This window comes from Vombatus ursinus, unplaced genomic scaffold (genome assembly GCF_900497805.2).
Source record: "Vombatus ursinus unplaced genomic scaffold, bare-nosed wombat genome assembly UNPS02009205.1, whole genome shotgun sequence".
NCBI lineage: Eukaryota > Metazoa > Chordata > Mammalia > Diprotodontia > Vombatidae > Vombatus > Vombatus ursinus.
The window spans coordinates 52,168,114-52,191,820 of NW_020948983.1; the positions used below are offsets into that span (position 1 = coordinate 52,168,114).

The 23,707-nt window shown below is 38.8% G+C and overlaps 1 protein-coding gene across 1 annotated transcript in view; it reads left to right on the top strand.

Annotated features, from left to right (window-relative positions):
• The window catches only part of TLN2 (talin 2), a 579,984-nt gene that overhangs the window by 482,276 nt on the left and 74,001 nt on the right, over positions 1 to 23,707 (top strand). The window contains exons 43-46 of the mRNA XM_027851789.1: positions 1,671 to 1,817; positions 5,535 to 5,636; positions 8,628 to 8,747; positions 18,877 to 19,023. Of these exons, the coding sequence (XP_027707590.1) occupies positions 1,671 to 1,817; positions 5,535 to 5,636; positions 8,628 to 8,747; positions 18,877 to 19,023 (516 nt within the window). The remainder of the gene's footprint in view (positions 1 to 1,670; positions 1,818 to 5,534; positions 5,637 to 8,627; positions 8,748 to 18,876; positions 19,024 to 23,707) is intronic.

The window sequence follows — 23,707 nt, forward strand, 5'->3', positions numbered from 1 at the left end:
TCTACTGAGTCACTGCACCACAATGAGACTATCAGAAGATGACTTGGGATTGTTTTATTTCCCCATTAGGTTACATCCCTTATTAGATTCCAGAGTGGTGCCTCTCCTTGCCACCTCTGTTTGTGCCAGGGCCTCTCAGGCACCAAGGGAGCCTTCAGCGAGAATATTAAATCATAAACATAATCATTAATCAATGTTAATCGTGTTGGTTAGTAGCCAAATGCCATATGCTACCCCAAATCATCTTTGGAATAATCACACCTGGGCTATGTGATTCGTGCTTGTCAGATACTAAGAACCATCCAAAGCTAGTAGACCAGCCACAATCCAAGTTCTTCCCTGGATTCTATTGGTTCTTAAACCAAGGACCCTTCCTCTGCTACATAAATCCCAGCCACATTCACTCTGGTCTTTGGATTTTATTATTCTTAGATGGAAAGTAAAAAAAGCATTTATTAAATATGTGACAGACACTGTGTTAAGCACTATACAAATATTCCTCATTTGATCCTCACAAGTAAGTCTTCATGTAACAGATCTTGCCTATATAAAAAAATCACACATTATAGATTTAGAGCTGGAAGGGGATTTTGAGATCATGTAGCCTAATCCTCTTATTATACAGATAAAGAAATTGAGGTTCGGAATGACTTGTCCAAGGTCAAACAAATAGTAAGTGAGAGAGTCAGAATTTGAACCCTGGTTTTCTTGGAGGCAGCTAGGTGGCTCAATGGATAGAGTGCTAGGCCTGGAGTCAGGAAGACTGGATATCAAATCCAGCCCCAGACACTTACTAGCTATGTGACCCTGGGCAAGTCACTTAACCTCTATTTGCTTTAATCCACTGGAGAAAGAAATGGCAAACACTCCAGTATCTTTGCCTATGGACCGTATTGGCATGTTGCAGTCCACAGGGTCATGAAGAGTTGGACACAGCTGAAGAACTTCCTGGCTCCAAGTCTGGAATTCTGTCCACTACATCATGCTATACCATCCACATATAACGATAGGATATTTTGACATATCCCCAAAGATTTTTTTTTTTTTTGCAATTACTTTCCTCTTAGTCTGTTTTCCCTTTGCATACAATAAACACTAAACATATTCATAGACTTTGCTGGCTCTTGTGCAGAGATGACATGTTAGGGAAGATGAAAGAAAACAACTGCACCCAGATATTTCATGCATTTGTTGAAAACCCCATTAAACTGATGTGTTTCATAGTTGTATAGTTCTTTGAGGAGTGACTGGCAGCGTAGCTTATATAATTAGCTGTGTCATAAGATACTTCTTGTCCAGGAGATGTAAGCACCTAAACCTCTGCACCCACTGACGTAGATTGCCTGTGGTGAGGAGTTATACCACGCTGGAATAGCAGCAGCTAGCTGTCATGGTTACCGTGGAAGCCTGGCCTTACCCAAAGGGAAGGGAGCGAGGCACTGTGGGAAGTGGATAGAGCACCGTGGACCTGAGTGCTAATCCTGACACTGCTCTTTACCACCTGTTTGATGTTGAATAAGTCTTTGAGTCTTTGACATCTCTTAAGGTCCCTTCCAGCTCTAAATTTACAATCCTATGAACTTAAGGCTATGATCCTTAAGGCTATTCTTAGAGAAGAGATTATTTTGCAATCTAAACACCTTTTTTATCCTTTTCCTGTCTCTTCCTAGGCACAGCACACCCATGATGCCATCACAGAGGCCGCCCAGCTGATGAAGGAAGCTGTGGATGATATTATGGTCACCTTGAATGAAGCCGCCAGTGAAGTTGGAATGGTGGGAGGAATGGTGGATGCAATTGCAGAAGCCATGAGCAAGGTGGGTTCTTTTTATCTCAGGAAGCTAGCTCATCATCCTTTCTCTCTCTCTCTCTCTCTCTCTCTCTCTCTTAATTTTGATGAGGCAGTCTGAGTTTTAAGTGACTTGCCCAGGGTCATATAGCTACTAAGTGTCAAGTATCTGAGGTCAAATTTGAACTCAGATCCTCCTGATTCTGGTGCTCTATCCCCTGTGCCACCAACCTGCCCCTCGCCATCCTTTTTTGATTCTTGATTAGAGACGGTGAGGTGGTACAGTGGATAGATCCTGGGCCTGGATTTAGGAAGACCTAACTTCAAATCCAGCCTCAGACATTTACTAGCTGTGTGATCCTGGGCAAGTCACTTAACCGTCCCTCAGTTTCCTCATTTGTAAAATGAGCTGGAGAAGGAAATGGCAAACCCCTGTAGTATCTTTTTCAAAGAAAACCCCAAATGGGGTCACAAAGAATCAGACATGACTGAAACAACTGAAGAACCACAACAACAAAGTTCAGATCCAGCCTCAGACACATATTAGCTGTATCACCTTGGGCAATTCATGTAACCTCTGTTTCCCTCAGTTTCCCCAACTGTAAAATGGGGATAATGATAGTACCTGTCTCCTAGGGTCAACTAGGATAATATTTGTGGAGCAGTTACGACAGTGCCTGACACATAGTAAACACTATATAAATGTGCTTATCATTATTCTCATTAATTTCCCTTGTATTTCTTTTGTTCTTACCCTCAGACACTTTTTCTTTGGAGACTTCCAGCTTCTCATTGCTGATTGCTGCTCAGTGTTATTGATTTCAAATCATATATCCGACAGATAGCTCATTCTTCTCGTTGTAAACATGTTCATCTTTTTCCAGTGGATCACTGTATTCACATTAGGAATAGTGATGTAAGGAAAAATGATGATAGTTGAGTTGGTGGTTAGGTGGAGAATCTACTCAGAGACTTGTGGTGACGTATCTCCTACTGAATTCCAGAAGATAACACTCACATTGGTGTATCAGGTTAACATTCATTAGTTCTAATAATTGTTCACGTACATCTAATTGCCACCGTTTGATATCATACCCAAGGAATTTAGGCGACCATAATGGAAGTCTTGTCTTGAAACATCCGATTGAGTGCGTTAAGATTTTCAGGATAATAAGTGGTCATTAATTGCTAATTTAGAGAAGATTTGTCACTACTGTATCAAAAAGTGGATATTCTCTGAAACTTGATAGCACTATAATTAGAATAATTATCCTTAAACATTATGTAGTAATTATTCCTTATAGTTCAGACAAAGTAATATGCCTGAATTAGGATGTTACAGTTCCTTTTGAGGACCTCTCTTGCATGTCTTGTCAAAGCACGCATTTACCTTCTGGAGTTTTGAGTTGGTCTCTTGCTTTAAAGTTGGTCAGTTTTGCAGAAATTGAGTATGATATTCTTCTTCCCAGGGGTCCTGGGACTAAACACTCCCAGCATCTAATATACCATGTATATATCTTGGAATGACATTTAGGAATATAGCGTTAAATATCTGTTTATTTCTTCACTGAACCGCTAAGATTCCAAATGTTGGCACCTCTCCAGTGATTAAAAGAAAGATTTCATAAATTTCTGAGAAATGAAAAAGAAATAATTTTAATGTTTTCATAATTTCAGCGTCTTATCTAGCTGAATCAGTCTTTTTGACTGAGCCCTTTATTAATCTAATTCCTACTACCTAATGTCAGAAATATATTGCCTGTTTTATGGACCCAGGAACCTATGAAAGAATGAAGGAGTAACCAGCAAGCTTGGGGAAAGTCTGGTTTTACCCAACATTATTGGACTAGGACATGCTAATGTCATCACAAACGTTTGCTGATTTCCCCTGTGCACACTTAAAACAACCTTTTAACTGGGAGAGAACAACAAAGCAACTCCCGCCAACATCAGTATAAGTGAATCCTTTCAGGGAGTAATATTGTAAGGAAATTTGGACACCTGTAAAGAAAAAAGGAATTTATGTCAATGTTTTATATAGTCATAAAAGCTCTGGTTTGTGTTGCTTGGTAAAAAAAAAAAAAACATAGAATCAGTGTTTAAAATATAACAGTGATCAGCTTGACAAAATATGAACTTAGAAATTTTTGCAGTATCTGAAGTTGGTTCTAGCAAAGGACTCAAATCATTGATCTGCCATACTTCTTCATGAATAGATTGTAGTCTGCTAGGCTAATATTCTGTCTCTGAATTCAGATATCATCAGGACTCAGAATCTTGTCTGTTGCCAATTGGTTAAGTCAATTGGCAATTGGTTAAGTCAGGATAGTACTGGTGTTTAAATGGGACCACTGAGGACATGAAGCCTTAATCCAATGCGCTAACTTTAAGGGTGATAATTTCATTCATTGGTTGTGAAGATTAGAGGAGGGGGTGACTTTTGGCATCCCTCAGACCTGTCATGTTCATAAAGGAGAACTTTGCCCTTTAGTCTGTAGTATTATTGAATTTTGGGAACTAGTTAGATAGACATAGTCAAAGGACATATATGTGTGTGTGTGTTTGTATATGTAAATGTGTATATATACACATATGTGTATATGTATATTTTATGTATATGATTCATTTGAGTTATTTTATTTCTGAAAATCTAGTGATATAATTCCAGAATGTCACATAAATTTCTAATATTTTTTGTAAGAATGGGAGAAAGGATGGAACCTGATGCTGCAATTTTCTTATTAAATTAATATCACTGGAATGTGAGAATAATTTATAAGGTTTCTCTTAACAGAATATTTCAACCTTTAATAATATAAGCAATTCCATTGCTATGTTGTTATCCCCACTTTGAGTGATTAAACTGCATTAGCCTCGCCTCTTATTCTTCACACATTGCACTGAGTCAGCGATAGAGCTATTTGGCGATGTGTCCGTTTTTTGATAGGGAAATGGATGGTCCAGCTGGAGTTGATGTTGATGTCATTAGTAAAGATTACATTCCAAGTAGTGATGATGATTATATACTCTATATTATACCACATGTTTGCAGTGTTCTTTATTGCCATGTTTTATTCCTCATTAAATAACAGCACTAATTAATGCCTTCTATCTAATGAGCTCCTAAATGCTTTTTTTGCTTCCACTTTCTTCCTTCATCAAACCCATCCTGCACACAGATGCCAAATTAACCATCTGAAAACACTACTCACATCTTGTTGCTTCCCTTCTTAAGAGCCTATAATGCTTCCCCCCACCCCCCACTGCCTACCATGTCAAATCTGTGTTCTTCTGCCTAATTCTTCAAGGCCATCCATAATTTCACCACACCCTTTCCTCATTTATATTGATTTTGTCTTGGGGTCTATAATATTCTTATATGTAGCTCTTCCTCTACCTCTCTAACCTCTCTCTATCACTGGCTTTTTTTCTCCTGTCTTTAAAGGTGAGATTCAATACTAAGGAGACCATTAAGATTTTTGCAGGAAGGGACATTCCCTAAGTCTCTCATTATCCCCAGTATCTCCCTTCACAAACCTCACATTTCCTTGTACAGACTGAGCCCCATTCTCATACATTATTTGTCTAAAATGCCCTCAAGGGCAGTTACTAATAAAACTATTGGGATCACTTACGATTCCATTTAGGGCATTGTGGTATGATTCTGTAACTCTGTGTCCTAACAAATAAAGTTTTCTCATAATGATGATAATCATTCAATTAAATTACTTTCCACTCACTCTAGCTGGATGAAGGCACTCCTCCAGAACCAAAGGGAACTTTTGTTGACTACCAGACAACAGTGGTGAAATATTCCAAAGCCATTGCTATAACAGCACAAGAAATGGTAAGTGGGGAAGGTACCTCCCCAAGCACTGTTGGATTTGTTTATTTTTAATTCCCTACTCTTTACCACCCAGTCACCAAAGCCTGCTTCCATATTGGGAAGACAGAGGGAGTGTGTTTCTCCGGGTTGTTTTTGTTTTTTGTTTTTTGTTTTTTTTTCCGGGGGTTGGGGGGGAGGGAGTTAACCAGCAAAGACACAATTCATGGCAGGTATCTGCTGACCTTCTAGCTACTTGGTGCTCTAGAACAGTGGTATGAAACCCCTATGGGCCACATACTGACTTAGAAAACCACAATTTAACATTATCTACGTTGAACTTTTATTTATTTTGTTAAACATTTCCCAATCACATCTTAATATTTCAGGCCACATGCCCTCCCACTCAGGAGTTTTGTGAGCCAGCCCAAGCCTATGAGTTTAACACCTTTGTTATAGAGAACCAAGTCCTGTTGTGCTGGAGTTAATCCTGTATGGAAACAAATTCCCCACACCAGCATTAGAGAAAGCTATGCTATGGGCATGGAAAGGAGAGAGAGATGTGAACAAAGGAAGGAAGATGGAGGAAGTCAGTCAGCAAGCATTTATTTGTTATTTATTAGGCATACTGTGTGCCAGGAAGAAAGGGAAATTAAGGAAGCAGAAGAAAAAGATTTTTCTGGTACCTGAATTAAGCAGATTACTACCCTTGTGCAATAAATTTTACTGTTTTGTTTTGTTTTGTTTTTTTGTCAGCTAAGGCAAAAAAGGAAAACTTTGTATATGTAGTTTTGATTTTTGTTTTTGACGAGACAAAACACATCTGTTGAGATGGAACTTTTCCTGGAACTAAATTCAAGATGAAGTTAATCATCTAGGTCCTTAGATAAAGGACAGCTGAGTAACCTAATAGAAAATGGTTTTATAAAAGTAGACCTTGGTTTTGTAAAAGATAAGTGACTACTGCTTAAATAGAATAAATAAGACTACATGCAAGAAAAGAGTTACATCCAACCAATGAAGATATGACAGTCTAGATGTTGGGTTTAAGTTACATTTAGTCAGTTATAGCTATCACATACCCTTTTATTTGCTTGACACATAAAGCCACACTTGGGCATCTAGCATCTTTTTGTAGCCAGACCCAAACCATTCTCTTAACCTAGCCCTGGTCTTCCATAAGGTCCAAGGTCCCATATCTGAAAGACTTTGTCATGTGAACTTCTGTCCACTAGAGGCTGACCTAAGACCAACAAAGTCTTTCGCCTCCCTCTGGCTGCTCAGTTTACAGCCCTGCCTGGTCTGTAGTATGGTGGGGTTTTTTTTTCCTTAGGGTAGAAAGGAGGGGCAGTGTACAACCTAATGTAATGGAAAACATTTGGGAATCAAGGCCAGAGGTGGTGATTCTCATGGGAGTGATGTGTTTGACAGAATATAAGTTGGTTCAGACGGTTCTCAAGCTTGACTTTTGGAGAGAATCACAATAAACTATGGGAATTCGTTTTGCTAACTAGTTAGAGGGTTCTGCCTGTCCCCCAGATGTCCCTGCAGTATCTCCCTGGCCAAAGTGCCATGCTGACTTGACTTAACTCTTAATGTCTGTGATCTTGATGAAGCCCTAGCTTTATGCTTAATCCCCACTTATGACACAGCTGGTGCAAATACTTTTTTGAGTTTCCAGAAAATTATAGCCATATGCCTTGGGGTTAGCCCCCAAGTCATTGTGTTTCATTTTGACGCAAAGAGAAATGAAGCAACTCTTTGGCTCCCCTTGTTCCACTTTGGGCCTAATGTTCATTTCCTGGTGACCCACATGGTAGGTCTGAAACCTAGCAACCATTTTTGTATAAACATATGTCAAGCTCCGAATGGAGAATCCTATACGGCTTCTCTTGCTTAAGAATTTTATTATTTGTACCACAGAAAGGTGGCTATCATCTCTAAAACTAAGAGGGAAAAAAGAATGTAGGGGAAAGCAACTTTTCCTTCTGGAAAGGGGAATGAAAGGTCATTTCTGGGAGGTATTACTAAAACAATATTTGGGGGGAAATAGAAGGAATTTAGAAGGGAAGTAACTATAAACTCATTTAAGTTGAGCAAATTGTAATGAAGTTTTTCTGTAACAAAAGTAACTTGGAAGAAAACTCTTACTCTTCTTGATGCAAAACAGTGGAATTTGACCGTTTTGGTTTGCTGCTTTAATCTCTCTCCTTAATTCATGTCAGAAATCTTATTTCCCCCCAATTCTAAAGGCCTAGAACTGTTTTAGGTTTGGGTTTTTTTCCCCCAGAACATATATTTGTCTTGTGCTTTACTTCCTTGCCCCTCCTTTTCTCACGCCCAACATGATACCTGACCAAAATAAGAAATCTAAACCCCACTGGGCTTATGGAAGTTTGTCTAGGCCCACAGCTAGCCTAGCTCTATGCTGTTCTCCCATTATTCCTATGGAACAGCAATCAACCAGATACTAAAAAGGCCGGACACTTCTAGAATTGAGCCAATAGTGGACCAGCCTCTGGTAGCTGGGGGAGAGGAATTAAGGGGCAGAGAAGGAAATGAGTGTTTGGCACGTGCCCATGCATTCCCTTGCACATTCCTCCGAGTGTGGATTTCCACCTTGTGTTACTGGGCTGGCAGGAGAAGCTAGCTGGCTGCTGCTGATCATGGTCGCATCGTCCTTGAGTCAGGCCGAGGAGGTTATGCTGAAGAAATGGAAAGCCTGGCCTGTTCTCTTTGCACATTCTCAATGCTGAGCATGTTAGCTGTGTAGCCTCCCCCAGCCCTGTGCCTGCTGACATAAGGGGAGAGCAGCCATGGGGTGGAGAGAAAGTAAACAAAGCATGTCTGTCTGGGTTTGGCTTTGCACACAGTTATCTTCAGAAACCGTAACCCTAACGCACCTGTTGCAGGGTTAAAAAAGAAGATCATTTGGCTTCCAAGTGGTATTAACCCATTATTCTTATGCATTTTTTATATGTGTGTTTGTGTGTCTTGCTTGTTTTCTTTTTCCAGATGACTAAGTCGGTTACTAACCCGGAGGAGTTGGGAGGACTTGCTTCACAAATGACCAGTGACTATGGGCATTTGGCCCTCCAGGGCCAGATGGCAGCAGCTACAGCTGAACCAGAAGAGGTCTGCCATCTTAAGACCTCTATTTTAACTAGTGAATGCACACTGATGTTCTTACCCAGATTACTCTCCACAGCTCAGTTTCACTCTATGAGACAGGGGCCACATAGTCAAAGCCAGGTTTATTTCCCCCCTTTCTTTCCCCCTGGGTCTTGGATAAAACAGCTGCAGGAGTTCCCTGAGCCTGATTTCCTTTCTAGCCACCTGGTTGGAGAAATAGATTGCCCCACTCTTGGACCTCCTAAGACCATGGTAAAGTGAGTATAGCTTGTAAACTCCCAGATAGAAGAGGTCTGTTTTCTATACTCTTCCATGTCACTCACCATCTAGGCCTATTGAATGCTATGACATCTGTGAGCCAGGGGTTGCCTGATAAAAGAATAGGGGGTGGGAAAAGTCTGTGCTGTCTAGACATATATGCCAGAGTGATCTCTCTCCACGATTCTCTCTCTCCTCCTCCCCAGAACCAGTTATCTTAGTTCACTTATCATTTATACCTTTGCGTTTTTTTTTTCAAAATATGATAGAATTATAGGATATCATAATTGGATGGGGCATCCATGGCCATCTAGTTCAACCCATATCTGAAAAAAAAAATCCTTTCTACAACATACCAAACCCATGGTCATCTTTGCTTAAAGACCTGAAGTGAGAGGGGAAATCATCTATCACTTCCTATGGCAGCCCATCCCACTTATGGATAACTAATCATTAGGAAGTTTTTCCTGACATCATGCCCAAACTTGGCCCTTTGCAGTTTCTTCCTATATCTTCCAATTCTGATATCTGGAGCTAACAAAATATGGCAGACCCCTCTTCAGTAGAACAGGTAAAGAAACCTATGATACAGCCCCGAGTGAGGGAGTTTAGCCGCTCCCAGCTATGTGCGACCTACTTTCTCTGAACAAGTTACCACCAAAGCCACTGACTGTGCTGTTTCTAAAATCCAGATCAGACCTGCATTCTGTGCCTTAAGGGGGCTCCTCTTTGTCTCTTGACTAGTACAGTTTTGGCTTCCGTCTAATTTGTTCTCTGTTCTCAGCCAAATCTTCCCCATCCTGATTCAAGGCAGCCATGTGCATCTCCCCAGTCAGAGCCTAACTATAATTTGGATTTCTTGATATTGGGTCAAATGTCTTCTCTAGTCATCTCAGAAGTCACCCCCATGGTGGCTGTGCTCACAATGAACAACTTGTAAGATAAGTAGAGAAACTTCTGGCCTAATATGAAATCCACTACTTCTCATTCTGGACATGTAGAATCTAATTGGATGATTCAGTGATTGCCTTAGGTGGTAGGATTCTTTAGGAAAATACAGATAGACCAGACTTTTACAGGGAAAAGATCCACAGAATTTTGGAAGGTAAAGCCTGGCAGTAGTTTGGCCCTAACAATCAATGTTCCCAGAAGGAAAAATATTTTTTTTTCCCTTAATAGTATTTTTTTCTCGATTACATGTAAAGATAGTTTTCAATATTCATTTTTGTGAAATTTTAAGTTCCAAATTTTTCTCTCTCCCGCCTTCCCAAGACAGCAAGTAATCTGATATAAGTTATACATGTACAATCATGTTAAACGTGTTTCAGGGAAAATATTCTAAACCTGTAATATAACAAAATGGTGTAGATTACAGCTGTCATTGGGAAGATGAAAGTAACTAACTGCATTCCTGAGACAGAAGACTGTGAATTATCTTTCCTTTTGCCTTTATGATTAAGGTTAGTATCCCCTGAGTTACTAAATACTGGCGTTTCTTCCCATTTGGTTTTTTTTTTTTTTAATATGTTAACTCAGATACAAAATATGCTTCAGAAAGAAACATAAAAGTAAAAGTGAATGTATGGCATGATAATGGCATGTAATTATATTTGTGTAAGCATGGAAAAGCAGCATGTCATAATCCAGCAGTTTTCCAGCTTTTTGGTCTCAGGACCACTTTAACTTTCTTAAAAACTGAGGACCCTCTCCAAAGAGTTTTTGTTTATGTGGGCTATGTCAATTAATATTTACCATATTATAAATTAAAACCTTTTAGTATTAATACAAAAGTAATTCTGTTACTACAAAAACAGTTTTGACCTCATGGACCCCCCCCTGAAAAGGAAGGTCCCTAGACCTCACTTTGAGAACTAAGGACATAGTGGCTAAGAAGCCAGCCTCGGGGTCAGGAAGACCTGAGTTCAAATTCTGCCTCTGATCACCTCCTCACTGTAACCCTGGGCAAGTCACTTAACCAGTAACCTAGGAAACTCTCATATTCATTAAAAAAAAAAAAAACAAAAAAAAAAACGTACAGAATGTGCCAAGTGGCATCGGCAGACATTTTCTTCTTTGGAAGTTCCTTATTCCTCTGTAATCATGTCCAGTACACTCTAATTTTTTTTATTTATATGTATTATATATAATTGGTATAATATAAAAAATCAACTGAACCCAAGGTTCTCGGAGTAGCCACAATTCTGAATTTTGGTATTTGAACATGAGTTTTCATATATTAAACTATAGCAGGATTAATAATAGAATAACATATTAATATAAGTCCCTCAACCCTGCCAACTCCCACCATAAAGAGCCCTGCTGGAACAAATCAGTGATTCAAGTCAGTACCAAGACTAAACTGATTCCAAATTTATGCATGAGACTTCTATTGATACTTCTGCTATGAAGGCTAATTATTTTAAGAAAAATGGCTTGTCTTCAGAACATAATATGTTTGACTTTCATAAAGTGAAAAGAATTTTTACATTGCAGTAAGAGAGGACTTGGCTAAGCAAAAGAAAGAACTGCCATACTTGAAGAGGAGTTTAATATTAATATTAATTAATATTAAGTGGTAAGTAGCAGTGTGGTAGAGTAGAAGGAGTATTGAACTTGGAGTCAGCAGATCTGGTCTGGAGGCCTGCCCCCTGCTTGTCCTAGCTGTGAGACTGTGGGTAAATCACTTAATCTCTATGAGCCTCAGTTTTTATCATTTTTTAAATGGGGCTAATACTACCTGGGATACATAACTCCATTTCGTAAACTTTAAAACACCACATGGGTCTGAGCCATTATATTATTGCTCAAAGAGTTTTAAAACATCTCTCCCCAAAGACCTTTAAAAACACATATCAGCCACCATCTCTCTTGGTTAGCTTAGGTGTTGATCATTCTGAGACATTGAGTTGTAGACCATATGAACTATGGGGTCTTTTGCAGTCTTAAGAGTCTACAAACCACCCACCCTCTGTAAAAAATGGACAGAATTTTTTATTGTAATGTAGGCAAAAGCAAAATATATAGTAATGAAAAAGTCAGGAAAGGAAATTATCTGCTAAAAATACAGCTGCAAATTACTGTAGATATTGATCTCTCAAATATTTTTCAGTTTATAGAGGCTGATGTTTTCATTAACTTTTCATTTTGTTGTTTTTTTCACCATCACATCTTGGGTTGCATTTTGCATTCCAGACAAAAGAACAATGTAACCTGGAGTGAAAAGAAGTTGGGGGTAGGAATATAATACTACCAGTGGTTTGCTAAGGGAAATTCCTTGTGCATGCTTGCCAGAGACATTAAAGGGAGGGGGCTGGGAGATCCCTGAAGCCACACTGCTTTCTGTTCCCAAGAACTGGGAAACATTCATGTGCCTAAGAGGGCCCTCTATTATGGCATGTGAAAACATTTAAATCCAATCCAAATAAACAGCCCCAGAACCCCATTCTTCAGAGTCCCAAGGCATACTTTGCAGAGTCAACTTTCTGCCCCATTCCATGACTATATCAAACCAAATGGAATAGAGTGGCCCTTTAGGCACCAAAAGGAAGCTTTACCCTCTTGGTTTTCAGTGGAAAAATTCATGTTTACTTCAGAATATCACAGTGAGAACCTCTTTGCCACCTCAGGATAACTAGCAATTTTCTGGTATTCAGTGTATTAAAAGCAGGCCCTTAGGTTTCCTGTAACCCCTCTTCCCCAAAATGAGCAGGAGATTAGCAGTAGAATTCTCTATAAGTTCTTGCTCAAAGATACTTTATTAACAATTGTGAAAGTAATTAATTATTTATGTCCTTCACACATACTTCCCCATTTCCATCAATTTCTCTGTCTTTAGAGAAAGGGTTCTTAACTTTTTGTATGTCATGGATTCCTCTGGCAGTTTGGTGAAGCCAATGGACCCTTCTTAGAATAATGTTTTTAAATGCAGAAAATAAAAAATACATAGGACTACAAAGAAAACCAATTAAATGAAATACAGTTATCAAAATATTTCTTTAAAAAGTTCACAGACCTCAGATTAGGAACCCCTGCTATGGAACCTTAAAAGAAGTTACAGTAACAATGTCCTACATAAATCTTTTTTTTTTTTTGAGCCTTACTTAAACTCTGTGAGGTACATAGTACAATTATTATACCTATTTTGCAACTAAAGAAACTGCCTCAAAAGAGCCAAGTTATTTGGTCAGGGTCACACTGCTACTAATGACAACCAGCACTTTTTATTAAGATCAACAAGCGTTTATTAAGTGCCTACTGTGCGCCAGATAAGCATCACGAAAGATGCTGAGGATAGCATGACGAAGAATGAAAGAGCCCCACCCTCAGAGAGCCCAGATTCTAACACCAGACTGCCTCTCTAACAGTCAGATCCACTGCACTTTAAAGTTGACAAGATATTTGCCCAAGAGGAACCCTGCAAGAGAGGGAATTCTCAGCTGTTGTTATTATTTCCCATCTTACAGATGAGTCTCAGAAAGGATGAGTGACAGACCATGGCTGTAGGTTCATAAATTTAGAACTGTGTCAGACTTCAGAGCTGGTCATCTGTGTAGTCCCTTCATCTTACAAATGAGGAAACTGAGGCCTGTGGAAGTGAAATGACTTGACTAAGGTCACACCAATCATTTTATTGGTCCAAGGATTCAAACCCAAGTCTCCTGACTCCTTTCCAAGTGTTCTTTACACCACACACTCCTTTTGCAAAGAACACTGAAGCTAACATTTAGAAAATACCTTCCACTCTCATCACCCTGGCTCTTGCTAGCTTATAATCTTCCAAGCACTATCCTTGTGAGAGTAAAATTTTTATTTAATCTTATTCCAAATATAAATTTGCTATCTTGAAAAAAAAATAGCATGAGAAAAAAAATTCATTGTTTGGTTGTATTCAGTAAAGGAAATGATTGTGTGTTTCTTTCATTCAACAAATAGAATTTGATTTAGAATCCCATAAAGACTGAACTTTTAATTTCATCAACAGGGGCCAAAGCCCAAGAAGCAACTTAATTGGGGTGCAACATTCTCTTTTCCCTTTTTGTTCATGAAAGAAGAGTGGAGGGTTTTGTTTTTTTCACCTTAATTTCTGCAAGCAAATATATTACTAGAGCTGCTAATTTTTTTTTCTAACACCTCATTGTTAAGATCATAGAATCCTAAGATTCTATATTAAGAATATTCTATTCTATATTAAGAATAGCTAGAAGGGACCTTAGAGGCCATCCACACCAGCCCCCTTCATGTTTTTTTTTTTGTAGGCAATCGGAGTTGAGTGACTTGCCCAGGGTCACACAGCTAGTAAATGTGTGAGGCTAAATTTGAACTCGGGTCCTTTTGACTCCAGGTCTGGTGCTGTATCCACTATACCACCTAGCTGTCCCAGCCCTTTAATTTTACAAATGAGCAAGCTAAGGCTAGGATAGGAATAGGTTTGGATAGGAAGTGGTTTGCCCAAGGCCATAAGCTACTAAGTGGTTGAGCCAGCACTCAGTTTAGGACATCTAATACTAGAATTGTTGTTGTTCAGTTGTTTTCAGTCGTGTCTGAATCTTTGTGACCCCATTTGAGGTTTTCTTGGCAAAAATATTGGAGTGGTTTTCCATTTCCTTCTCCAGCTCATTTTACAGATGAGGAAACTGAGGCAAACAGGATTAAGTGACTTGTCCAGGGTCACACAGACAGTGTCTGAGGCCAAACTTGAACTCGGGAAGAAGAGTCTTCCTGACTAGGCCCAGCACGCTATCTACTAGCTAGCCCTCTATACTACCTAGCTGCCCTAACTCTGGAAGAATGATTTAGTATTCTTCTACTGAAACTTGCTGCAAGCAGAAGCAGTTAGTTCCTTCTTGTTCACATCATAGCATCACAGAATTTAAAGCTGAATGTTATCTTGGAAATTGTCTAATCCAGCCGCTTTCAGACTTTCTGTTATTAGGCCCCTTTAACATTCTTTAAGGATCCCGAAAAGCCTTTGCTTATGTGGGTTACATTCAGTGGTGTGTTAGTAAATGTTTAATAACTAGCTCTCTTGGGGCAGGGGAAACCTGTGTGCATGATACATTTTTAAGTTTAATCTCCTTTATTAACATTTTCTCTATCACTTTTATAAGTCTCAACAATCAACCAAGCCCTTATTTGTAGCATTCGCTGATTTACAAAGTGTAAATGCTCAAACCGAAAGTTTAACAGTCTGCTCTCACAAGCTAGTTCGAGCTGGCACCAGCACACCACTGGTTATAATCTAGCAATATTTACCATATTATAAATTAAATTAAAATTCATTTCCCGTAATTCATTTTAAAATAAATTTTAAATCTATTACATGTTCACATAAATAATATTTTTTTATGAAAAAAGCCTGTGTTCTCCAAAACAAAAAGTATCAAGAAGAATGGCATTGTTTTACATATTTTTGTAAATCTCTTAATGTCTGGTTTAATAGAAGACAGCTGAATTGTCATGTTTGCTTCTGCATTCAATTTGTTGTAGTATGTTATTTTGGTAGAAGTATATAATGAGAATGTGGCCTCACACAGATATACAGCTGGAAAAGGGATATGTATTTTTAATAGGCAAATAACATCTTAATATTATTATGTAGTTTTGACCTCATGGTTGCCCTGAAAGTCCATGCCCATGGGTCCGTGAACCATACTTTGAGAACTGTTGGCCTAATCCACCCTCCTTTAGTAATAATAGCTAGCATTTAGATATACTTTTTAAAGTACTTTTAAAGTACCTTAAGATTTGTAAAGTACTTTAAACATAATATTTTATTTTATTCTCACGATAGCTGTAGGACTTTTCCTGAATCAATACATGGTGTGGCGTTGCTCAAGTCTATTAGATTTAAATAAACGCCAGGGGCGAGGCATGAAGGGCCTTTGGCACCCTCTCCCACTTGTTATGTATCCCCAAGCTTAACAAACATGAAAAGTATCCAGGGGAAGCCACTTTCGTTCTGAAACTGACTCTTGAGACAGTCTGAACTTTATGTAGCGGAAAGAGTATTATACTTGGAATCTGGACTCAATCCTTAATGGACTTAATTATTAATTAATTGATTAATTAATGGATTTAATCCTGCCTTAATTGTGACACTTTAGCTGTGTAAGTATGAAAAGTCACTTAACCCTTCATAGCCTTGGTTTCATTATCTGTAAAATGGGTGTGTTAATATTTACACTACCAATCTCACAGGATTATTGTCAGAAAAATGTTTTATGAACCTTAAAATGCTACACAAGTCATCATCATTATTATTATGCAGCACTGTGATTTCTCTGGCATAGTAAACTCCAGGTGAGGAAACTCTTCAATAATAATAATAATTATTACTAAATTATTACTATTGACATTATAAATATCTTCCTAATGGGGTAGCACAATGACTAGATAAGAAATTTTCATCAACAGCAGGTCTCAGGAATTTTGGAGTCTAAAAATGAGTTATTGATCTCATCCCAACATTAATACCTTGAGTTTATACTTCCTCTTAAAGGATTACATATCTGTTATTTTAGCCTCGCCATTTTCTTTGCTTGGTCACCTGCTATCTTGGGACCTGCCTAACTGGAATTTTGCTTTGTCTGCTAAATATGGGCAGTTCTAACTTTTTTTTTGGTGGGGGGAATGGTACAGACCTGTGAACTTTGTTGAAATCACACAGCATTAGAATTAGAAAACCTTTTTTTTTTTGCTGTGATTATTTTTCCTCCAAAGCAGCAAGACATTAAATTCCTTGGGAGGTAAGAAGATGTTTGTACTTTGAGGTGGGTTTGTTTCTAGGTGACAATGAGGGGGTTGGGCAGCTCTTGCCTTGGTGAGCCTATAACATCTCACACTAGAGATCTGTATTCAGGCAGAATATTGGTCAATTCAGAATTGCATTAATGATCTTGAAGGGCATTAATAGTACAGAGAACACTATAGACTGGGACTTATGGTTCCAGCTCTCTTACTCACTAGCTTTGACCTTGGGGAAGTCATTCAGCCTCTGAATCAGTTTCCTTATTTTAAAAAAAAAAAATGTGCTTGGGCTAGAATATCCCCAAAATCCTTCCAATTTAAAAAGTCTAGATTCTATCACCACCTCACCTTCTTCCTCCCCTCTTTCCTTTTCAACACTGCCCTAAAATTTTCAACTCAATACCATTGGCCTTTGCAGAACTCTTCCCCTCAGGCTGCTGAATACTTATAGTAAAGCTCTAGGCTACCTTTACTGTGAATCTGAAATTACTCACCAAGTTAGGTTTGAATCTAAAATGTCACAGCCTCCTGTCTCAAGTGTCTTATTTTTAAAACTACCTCCATCTTATCCCAACAAATGGACATGCTTAAACATAAATGAAAAGATTTACTTTTTTTTTCCTACTGACTTTCATATGTGTTCTGTTGACAAGGTAAGATGAGCAGGCCTTTTCTACCATGGCAGTTCCAAAAGTCAAACTGGCATCAAAGAGATTTCCCTCTAATCCAGTAAATGAGATTATCTGGGAAGATGACTTCCATCCAAGTGGTCACACAAGCTCCTGTGTAATTACAGGCCTCCAGAGACGTTTTCAGAAGTGAGGTGGCTGAATTCTTCTATTGTAGGCCACAGGTCTTAGTTGGTATGGATTCCTGAAAATAAAACATATTGACTTTATACTTTGAAAAAAAATTTTAAATTACCTAGCTGAACTGGACAGCCAATTATTTATGACAGGTTTATTGATCAAACCAAAATAAAAATTGATGTGAAACAGATTTGTGCTGGCCCAGAGGGATGCAAATTAGGGTAGGAGGCATTATTTGTTATAACTCAAATCAGATGACTGGCAGCTCTCCATGGCAAAACTGATTTGGCTGCAGAAACGGGGAACACAGCCTAAATACTTTTAGGATTGCTTATCCAAAGAACAAGTTCATTTAAAAGAATTTGTACTGACTCAACCCTAAGAGATAAATACTAATTAACAAATACTTTTTAAAAAAAAAACTTGTTCTATTTTGTTTTGTTTTTTTAAAGCACCCATTCTTGATAATAGTAAATTCTCTTTCTCAGCTTAGTTGGGAATTCGAATAGTCCAGTTAAACATACCTAGAAAGGAATACTAGTTGTCAAAGAAATAGAATACAATAAAATGTGCTTTACACAAACTGTGCTGAACATAGGGTCTTTGATGAAAGTATTCCAGGATCTTTGAGGGCCTTGAGGTTGTTGATTATGGACATTAATTTTTTCTTGTGTAGTACAGGTTAATAAAGTACCCTAGAAGGCACTCCTCCAACTGATTGCTTATGCTTGAAATTCCTTCAGCAGAGAACCAAGTCTTCTTTCCATAATCCCAGGTCAGAATTAAAATGCAAAGACTCAGGAAGAGAAATGTAAGCCAGTCAACAGCCTTTAGTAAGCCCCTACTATGTAACAGGCACTATGCTAAGCACTGGATTTATATTCACACAAAGATGGAAATGATTAATGTCTGAGTCTTTCCTTAGAACTCTTCCAGATAAGAAAGGAGGAATCATGAAGGTAGTGTGACAGAAGGGAAAGATGGGGTGAAGAGCAGCAAGAGAAAAGCTAGAGTTCCCAACTGCTTAACAGCTTTGCTGAGGGTCAGCCTTGGCTGCCTGACACAAGACAAATAGATGAAAAGTAATACCACAAAATGTAGACATACTTTATGGGATCTGGGTGACCTTTGGAATCTGTAAAATGTAATTTAGTTGGTATCCCCTCACACACTTCACAAGATATGGAATCCTAATAGGAGTGGAATTTTCCTAGCTTTGTTCCCTTAAAACTTAAGAGAAATTTTCCATGCTATGAGAAGGTATAAATGAAAAGACCTATAATGTCTCTACTCCTCCCCCACCTGGTTTTCCTCCTTAGATTGGATTCCAGATCCGGACCCGTGCTCAGGATCTCGGCCATGGCTGTATCTTCCTTGTCCAGAAGGCAGGAGCTCTTCAGGTCTGCCCCACTGACAGTTACACCAAGAGGGAGCTGATAGAGTGTGCCCGCTCAGTCACTGAAAAGGTAAGAAATTTAACCCTCTGATCACATGATGAGTAAACAGAGCCAGCTCCCAGATGCCGAAAATTCAGCAACAGGGATGACATAGGTAAGTGAAATCCTTTTAAAAAAAAAATCTGTTAATCCAGTGGTTTCATCCATCTCCCCACAGAACTAAGGAGTAGGCAAACCAATTGATTCATATTTTATTGCCCCTGTAGTTCCTTATCATCTGATAAAGGTGCCAATCAGTAATGAACAAAGAGCAAAGTTACAAGCTCCTCCTGAATAACTTAGTGATAATCCAGCAAAAAGACTGAATCCTTTCTTCCCCTGAGTAATTGAGAGTCTGTTATAAGTGAAAACAAATCCTCCATGAAGCTTTGTCCTCCAGGTAGGGTGAGCATGGCTGTCAGTCAGTAGCCCGTATGTAGCCACTGCATTCCTCCCTTCCTGAAAGATGCTCCTGGAAACTCCTCAGATGGTCAGGGCGGGCTTCAGCAGTGAGGTCTGTGGTAGGTGGAAGGTGGAGTTATAGGACAGTGACTCCGGGACTTCCAGGCTTGAGGGCTGTTTGCCAATCGAAGTATCCTTTATCTTTTACCGTAATTAGGTAGGCAGAGTTGGTGATCTGTAGGCAGGAAAGCAGGAACTGCTGCCTAAGACAAAACATGGAAGCAGAAGGAGAGAAAGAAAGAGAGCCACATGAAACCTTTGTGAAAAGACAGGACAGCTTCCAGGGTCTAGTTACTGGGTGGCTTTTTCCGGGTGCCTCTGTTTGTGTTCATCTGGGCTATGTCTCTGGGGTATTCTTATGCATCGAGCTACATGGCAAACTGTCTTAACATCTTGGACACTGAAAGCTCCAAAGGGTGGGCAGTGGTGGCTTTGTGACCATTCTTTCCTGACACCTATTCTTTCTATTGTGCCTGGGTTGGAGGTTGGAAGACCCTAACATCTTTCTGTCTCTCACACACACACATACACACACGCACACGCATGCACTAATCCAATTTGCTCATTTCTCCTTCCCATCTTTTTTCATCTGCTGTTACATCCACTTGAAGTCTCTTTTCACTTTTCTGCTAACTCATGTACCTTCCTTTGAAATTTATCTCCTCTAGGAACGCTTCCCTGATCAACCATATCCCATTCTGATAATTCTTTTATTCCCAGCAGCTCTTATGATCCACATTAAATTGCCATTTTTTCCCACGTTTCTTAGGGAACTGATCAGAATCATTTTTTGTACATGTGAATTGTATGTTCCAGTTATGGCACAGTCTAGTTGAAGCCAACTTCTATTTCTTTTTTCTACCTGCTCTTCTTTTCCCCCTCAGTGTGTAATAGACCAGTAGATTTTTCATGAGCCAACAATCCTTGAGGTATCATTGAGTTAACTACAAGAGATCCATGAGGCCATTTGCATGCTAAGCACTGTAATTTCATCATCTCTTTTCTCTGATACTATAATTTTGAGAAGGTATATGAAATTCTTTAACATTTGAAAGTCTTCCTACTGAAAAGGCTGGGGAACTAATCTCAGTGGAGCTCCTGTTGTATTGAGGGGCAGTGCAGTGTAGTGGATAGCGCTCTGGACTTGGAGTCAGAAAAACCTGGCAGAGTGACCCTAGACAAGTCATTTAATGTCTCTGTGCCTCCGGTTCCTCATCTGTAAAATGAGGGGGTTGGATTTGATGACTTCTGAGGTGCCTTCTAGCTTTAAACCAACAATCCCATGAACCACTGTTAGGGGCTGTGTTTGCACGTAGTTGCACAATAAAGATACTGATTGGCCTGTACCAGGTTAATTAGAGCAGTGATTCTGAACCTTGATAAATTTGACATACACAGCCTCTCTTTCCCATCCCATCTTAGCAGTGCTATGTGGCATCTAATTTTTTTTTATTAAAGCAAATTAAAAATAAATATTTTTTGGAAATTTTTCTCAATCTTGCCAGTTAATATAAGGAAAATAGACCTTTCCATTGGGAATAACCCATACAGAGGGTGTTTCCCATCTATACCCTGTGTTCAAGTCAGCTAGCCAGAGGTCTGTTCCTATAACTTGAAATAACTGCCCAGGATGCTGGAGACATGCTAGAACCAGGAAATGAATCCATATCCTTGAGGACTTTCCTGTTGCCCTTTATTATTGCAGTTACAGCTGCCAAGTTTCCCCCTAGGAGGCCACTTGAAATTGAAATATGGTGGAAGGGAACTTAAGCCCCAGGGCCCCAGGTGGCCAAACAGCCCTTTTAGAGGAGGGCAGTCACGGTTGTATACATTAGTAATAGTCTGAGAAATTTTGCCTTTATCTGCCTGACTTCTTTTATTTCTATTTATTTATTCCTTAAAAATACATTTCATTGATGTGTTTTTGTCTCTATTCAGTCATTTTTCAGTCATGTCTGACTCATTTCGGGTTTTCTTGGCAAAGATACTGGAGTAGTTTGCCATTTCCTTCTCCTGCTCATTTTACAGATGAGGAAACTGAGGCAAACAGGGTTAAGTAATATACCCAAGGTCACATAGCTAGTAAGTGTCTGAGGCCAGATTTGAACTCATGAAGATGAGTCTTCCTGACTCCAGGCCCAGTGCTCTGTGCACTATGGCGCCACCTAGCAGCCCATCTCACTTTCATTTCTGGAAGGAAACCATTGCCCTCTCCATTGACTCTGCAGAGCTCCAGACTACCCCTTTCCTTGTGAGAAGGGGCAACAGTTAGACATGCAATACTGTGACCACATTGACAATGTAGATAACATTCTGTCCTAGTTATTAGTTCTCTTTTTAACTAAGATGATCAGTGACTAGATTGGAAAGGACTTCCAAAAATGGAGATCTGAATATTCCTCATCACATACCTTTTTACCTTCCACTCATTTGTTTGCCAGGTCAAAATGCTGTCCTTAACTTTCATGTCAGTGTTCTGACAAACCCTTCCCCATCTCCAAAAGGTCCTTCCTAATTAAAAACAAAAAAAAGTTGTGATATCACCTAATGGAGTGGTTACAACTGATAATTCATGTGACTTTCCATTTTTGAGGTTTACCAGTTATTAACAGAAAATAAGAATGTGAACATGCACTTTAATCATTTGGAAGCAGAATTGTCCATTGTGTTCAATGGGAGTTTTGTTGCTTTTTGCTGTTGCTTTTATTTACATTGTCTGTAGTCCTTGTGTCCACTGATATTTCAGGTTTTGCTTTTTTATTTCCCACATTACTTCAGTTTATACCTGTCTTCCCATGTTTCTCTGAATTCTTCATATGCTCACTTGCTGACAGCTCAATAGTATTCCATTTCAGTCATATATCAAATCCAGCCTCAGACATTTACTTGCTATATGACCCTGGACAAGTCATTTAACCACTCTGTGCCTCAGTTTCTTCATCTGTAAAATGGTGATAATTATAGCACCTTCTTCTCAGGGTTATTGGGAGGATAAAATGAGAAAATATTTGCAAAGCACTTTGTAAATGTTAAAATGCTATATAAATGCTAGCTATTATTTTTATCATTATTATTATTAATAGTCATAATAATAGTTAACATTTATATAGTACTTACTATGTTCCAAGCACTGTGCTAAGTGCTTTACAATTAATATCTCATTTGATGCTCATAACAACCTTGGGAAGTAGTACCACCTACTGGTACTGGTACTCATACTGGTGATATTTCTACCAGTTTGTTTAGCCCTTCCTTAATCTTTGGGCATTGAATTTGTTCCCAGATTTTTATATTAAAACTAGTTCTATAACGAATATTTTTGACCATATGGGTCATTTCTTTCTGTAAGCCCCAGCCAATCCAATAGGTACTGACTAAGAGTCTGTTAGATATAAGACATTGTGCTAGGCACTAGGGATACAAAAATGAAATACAATATATAATCCCTGTCTTCAGGTAGCTTGTATTCCCCTGGATCAAAGGGAGTGAACAGCTTTGTAAATGTTCTTAGATAATCTCTAATTGTTTTCTGAAACAGTTTGCTCTTTTAAAATTTTCTATTGTGTTCTCAAAAGTCATCATTTGACCATGCCTTTGCTCTTCCTAAACTACTCCCCAGCTATGAATCCTTCTTCTGTATCCCTTGTCCATTTGCTTCATATCTGGCTTGTCCTTCCTTAATATGGCTACAGAGGTACCTGGGAACTTGGGAAACATGGGTTAGAAACATGAGAAAGGGTAACAGTTCTCTACCTGGATGTAGCATCTGTTTCAAGGCTCTGCACACAGAGAATACACAATCAATGCTCTCATTGATGGATTGGCCATTGCTATGGCGACTGGTGAGCCATCACTCCCCCAGCATGCTGTGGCCATTGTCAACTGTATGATGTCAAGTTAAGTTCTTGTCTTTTCATATATTTATTCTAGTAAAACAGGGGTTCTTAATGTTTTTTTTTTTTATCATGGATCCTTTTGGCAGTGAAGCCTATAGACCCCTCTCAGATGAATGTTTTTAAATATCTAAGATAAGTTACACAAGATTAAAAATGAAACAAATTATATTGAAATTTAGTTAACAAAAAAAAAAATTCAGGTCCACCGACCCCCAGTTAAGAATTCCTGCACTACTGACTTCACATGTATAATTGATACCATCTTTTTTATTTTCTCAATAGGTAGAGGAGGGGCTGGAGAAAGGGAGAGAATTTGGAACTCAAAATTTTTAAAAATTAATATTAAAAATAAATAA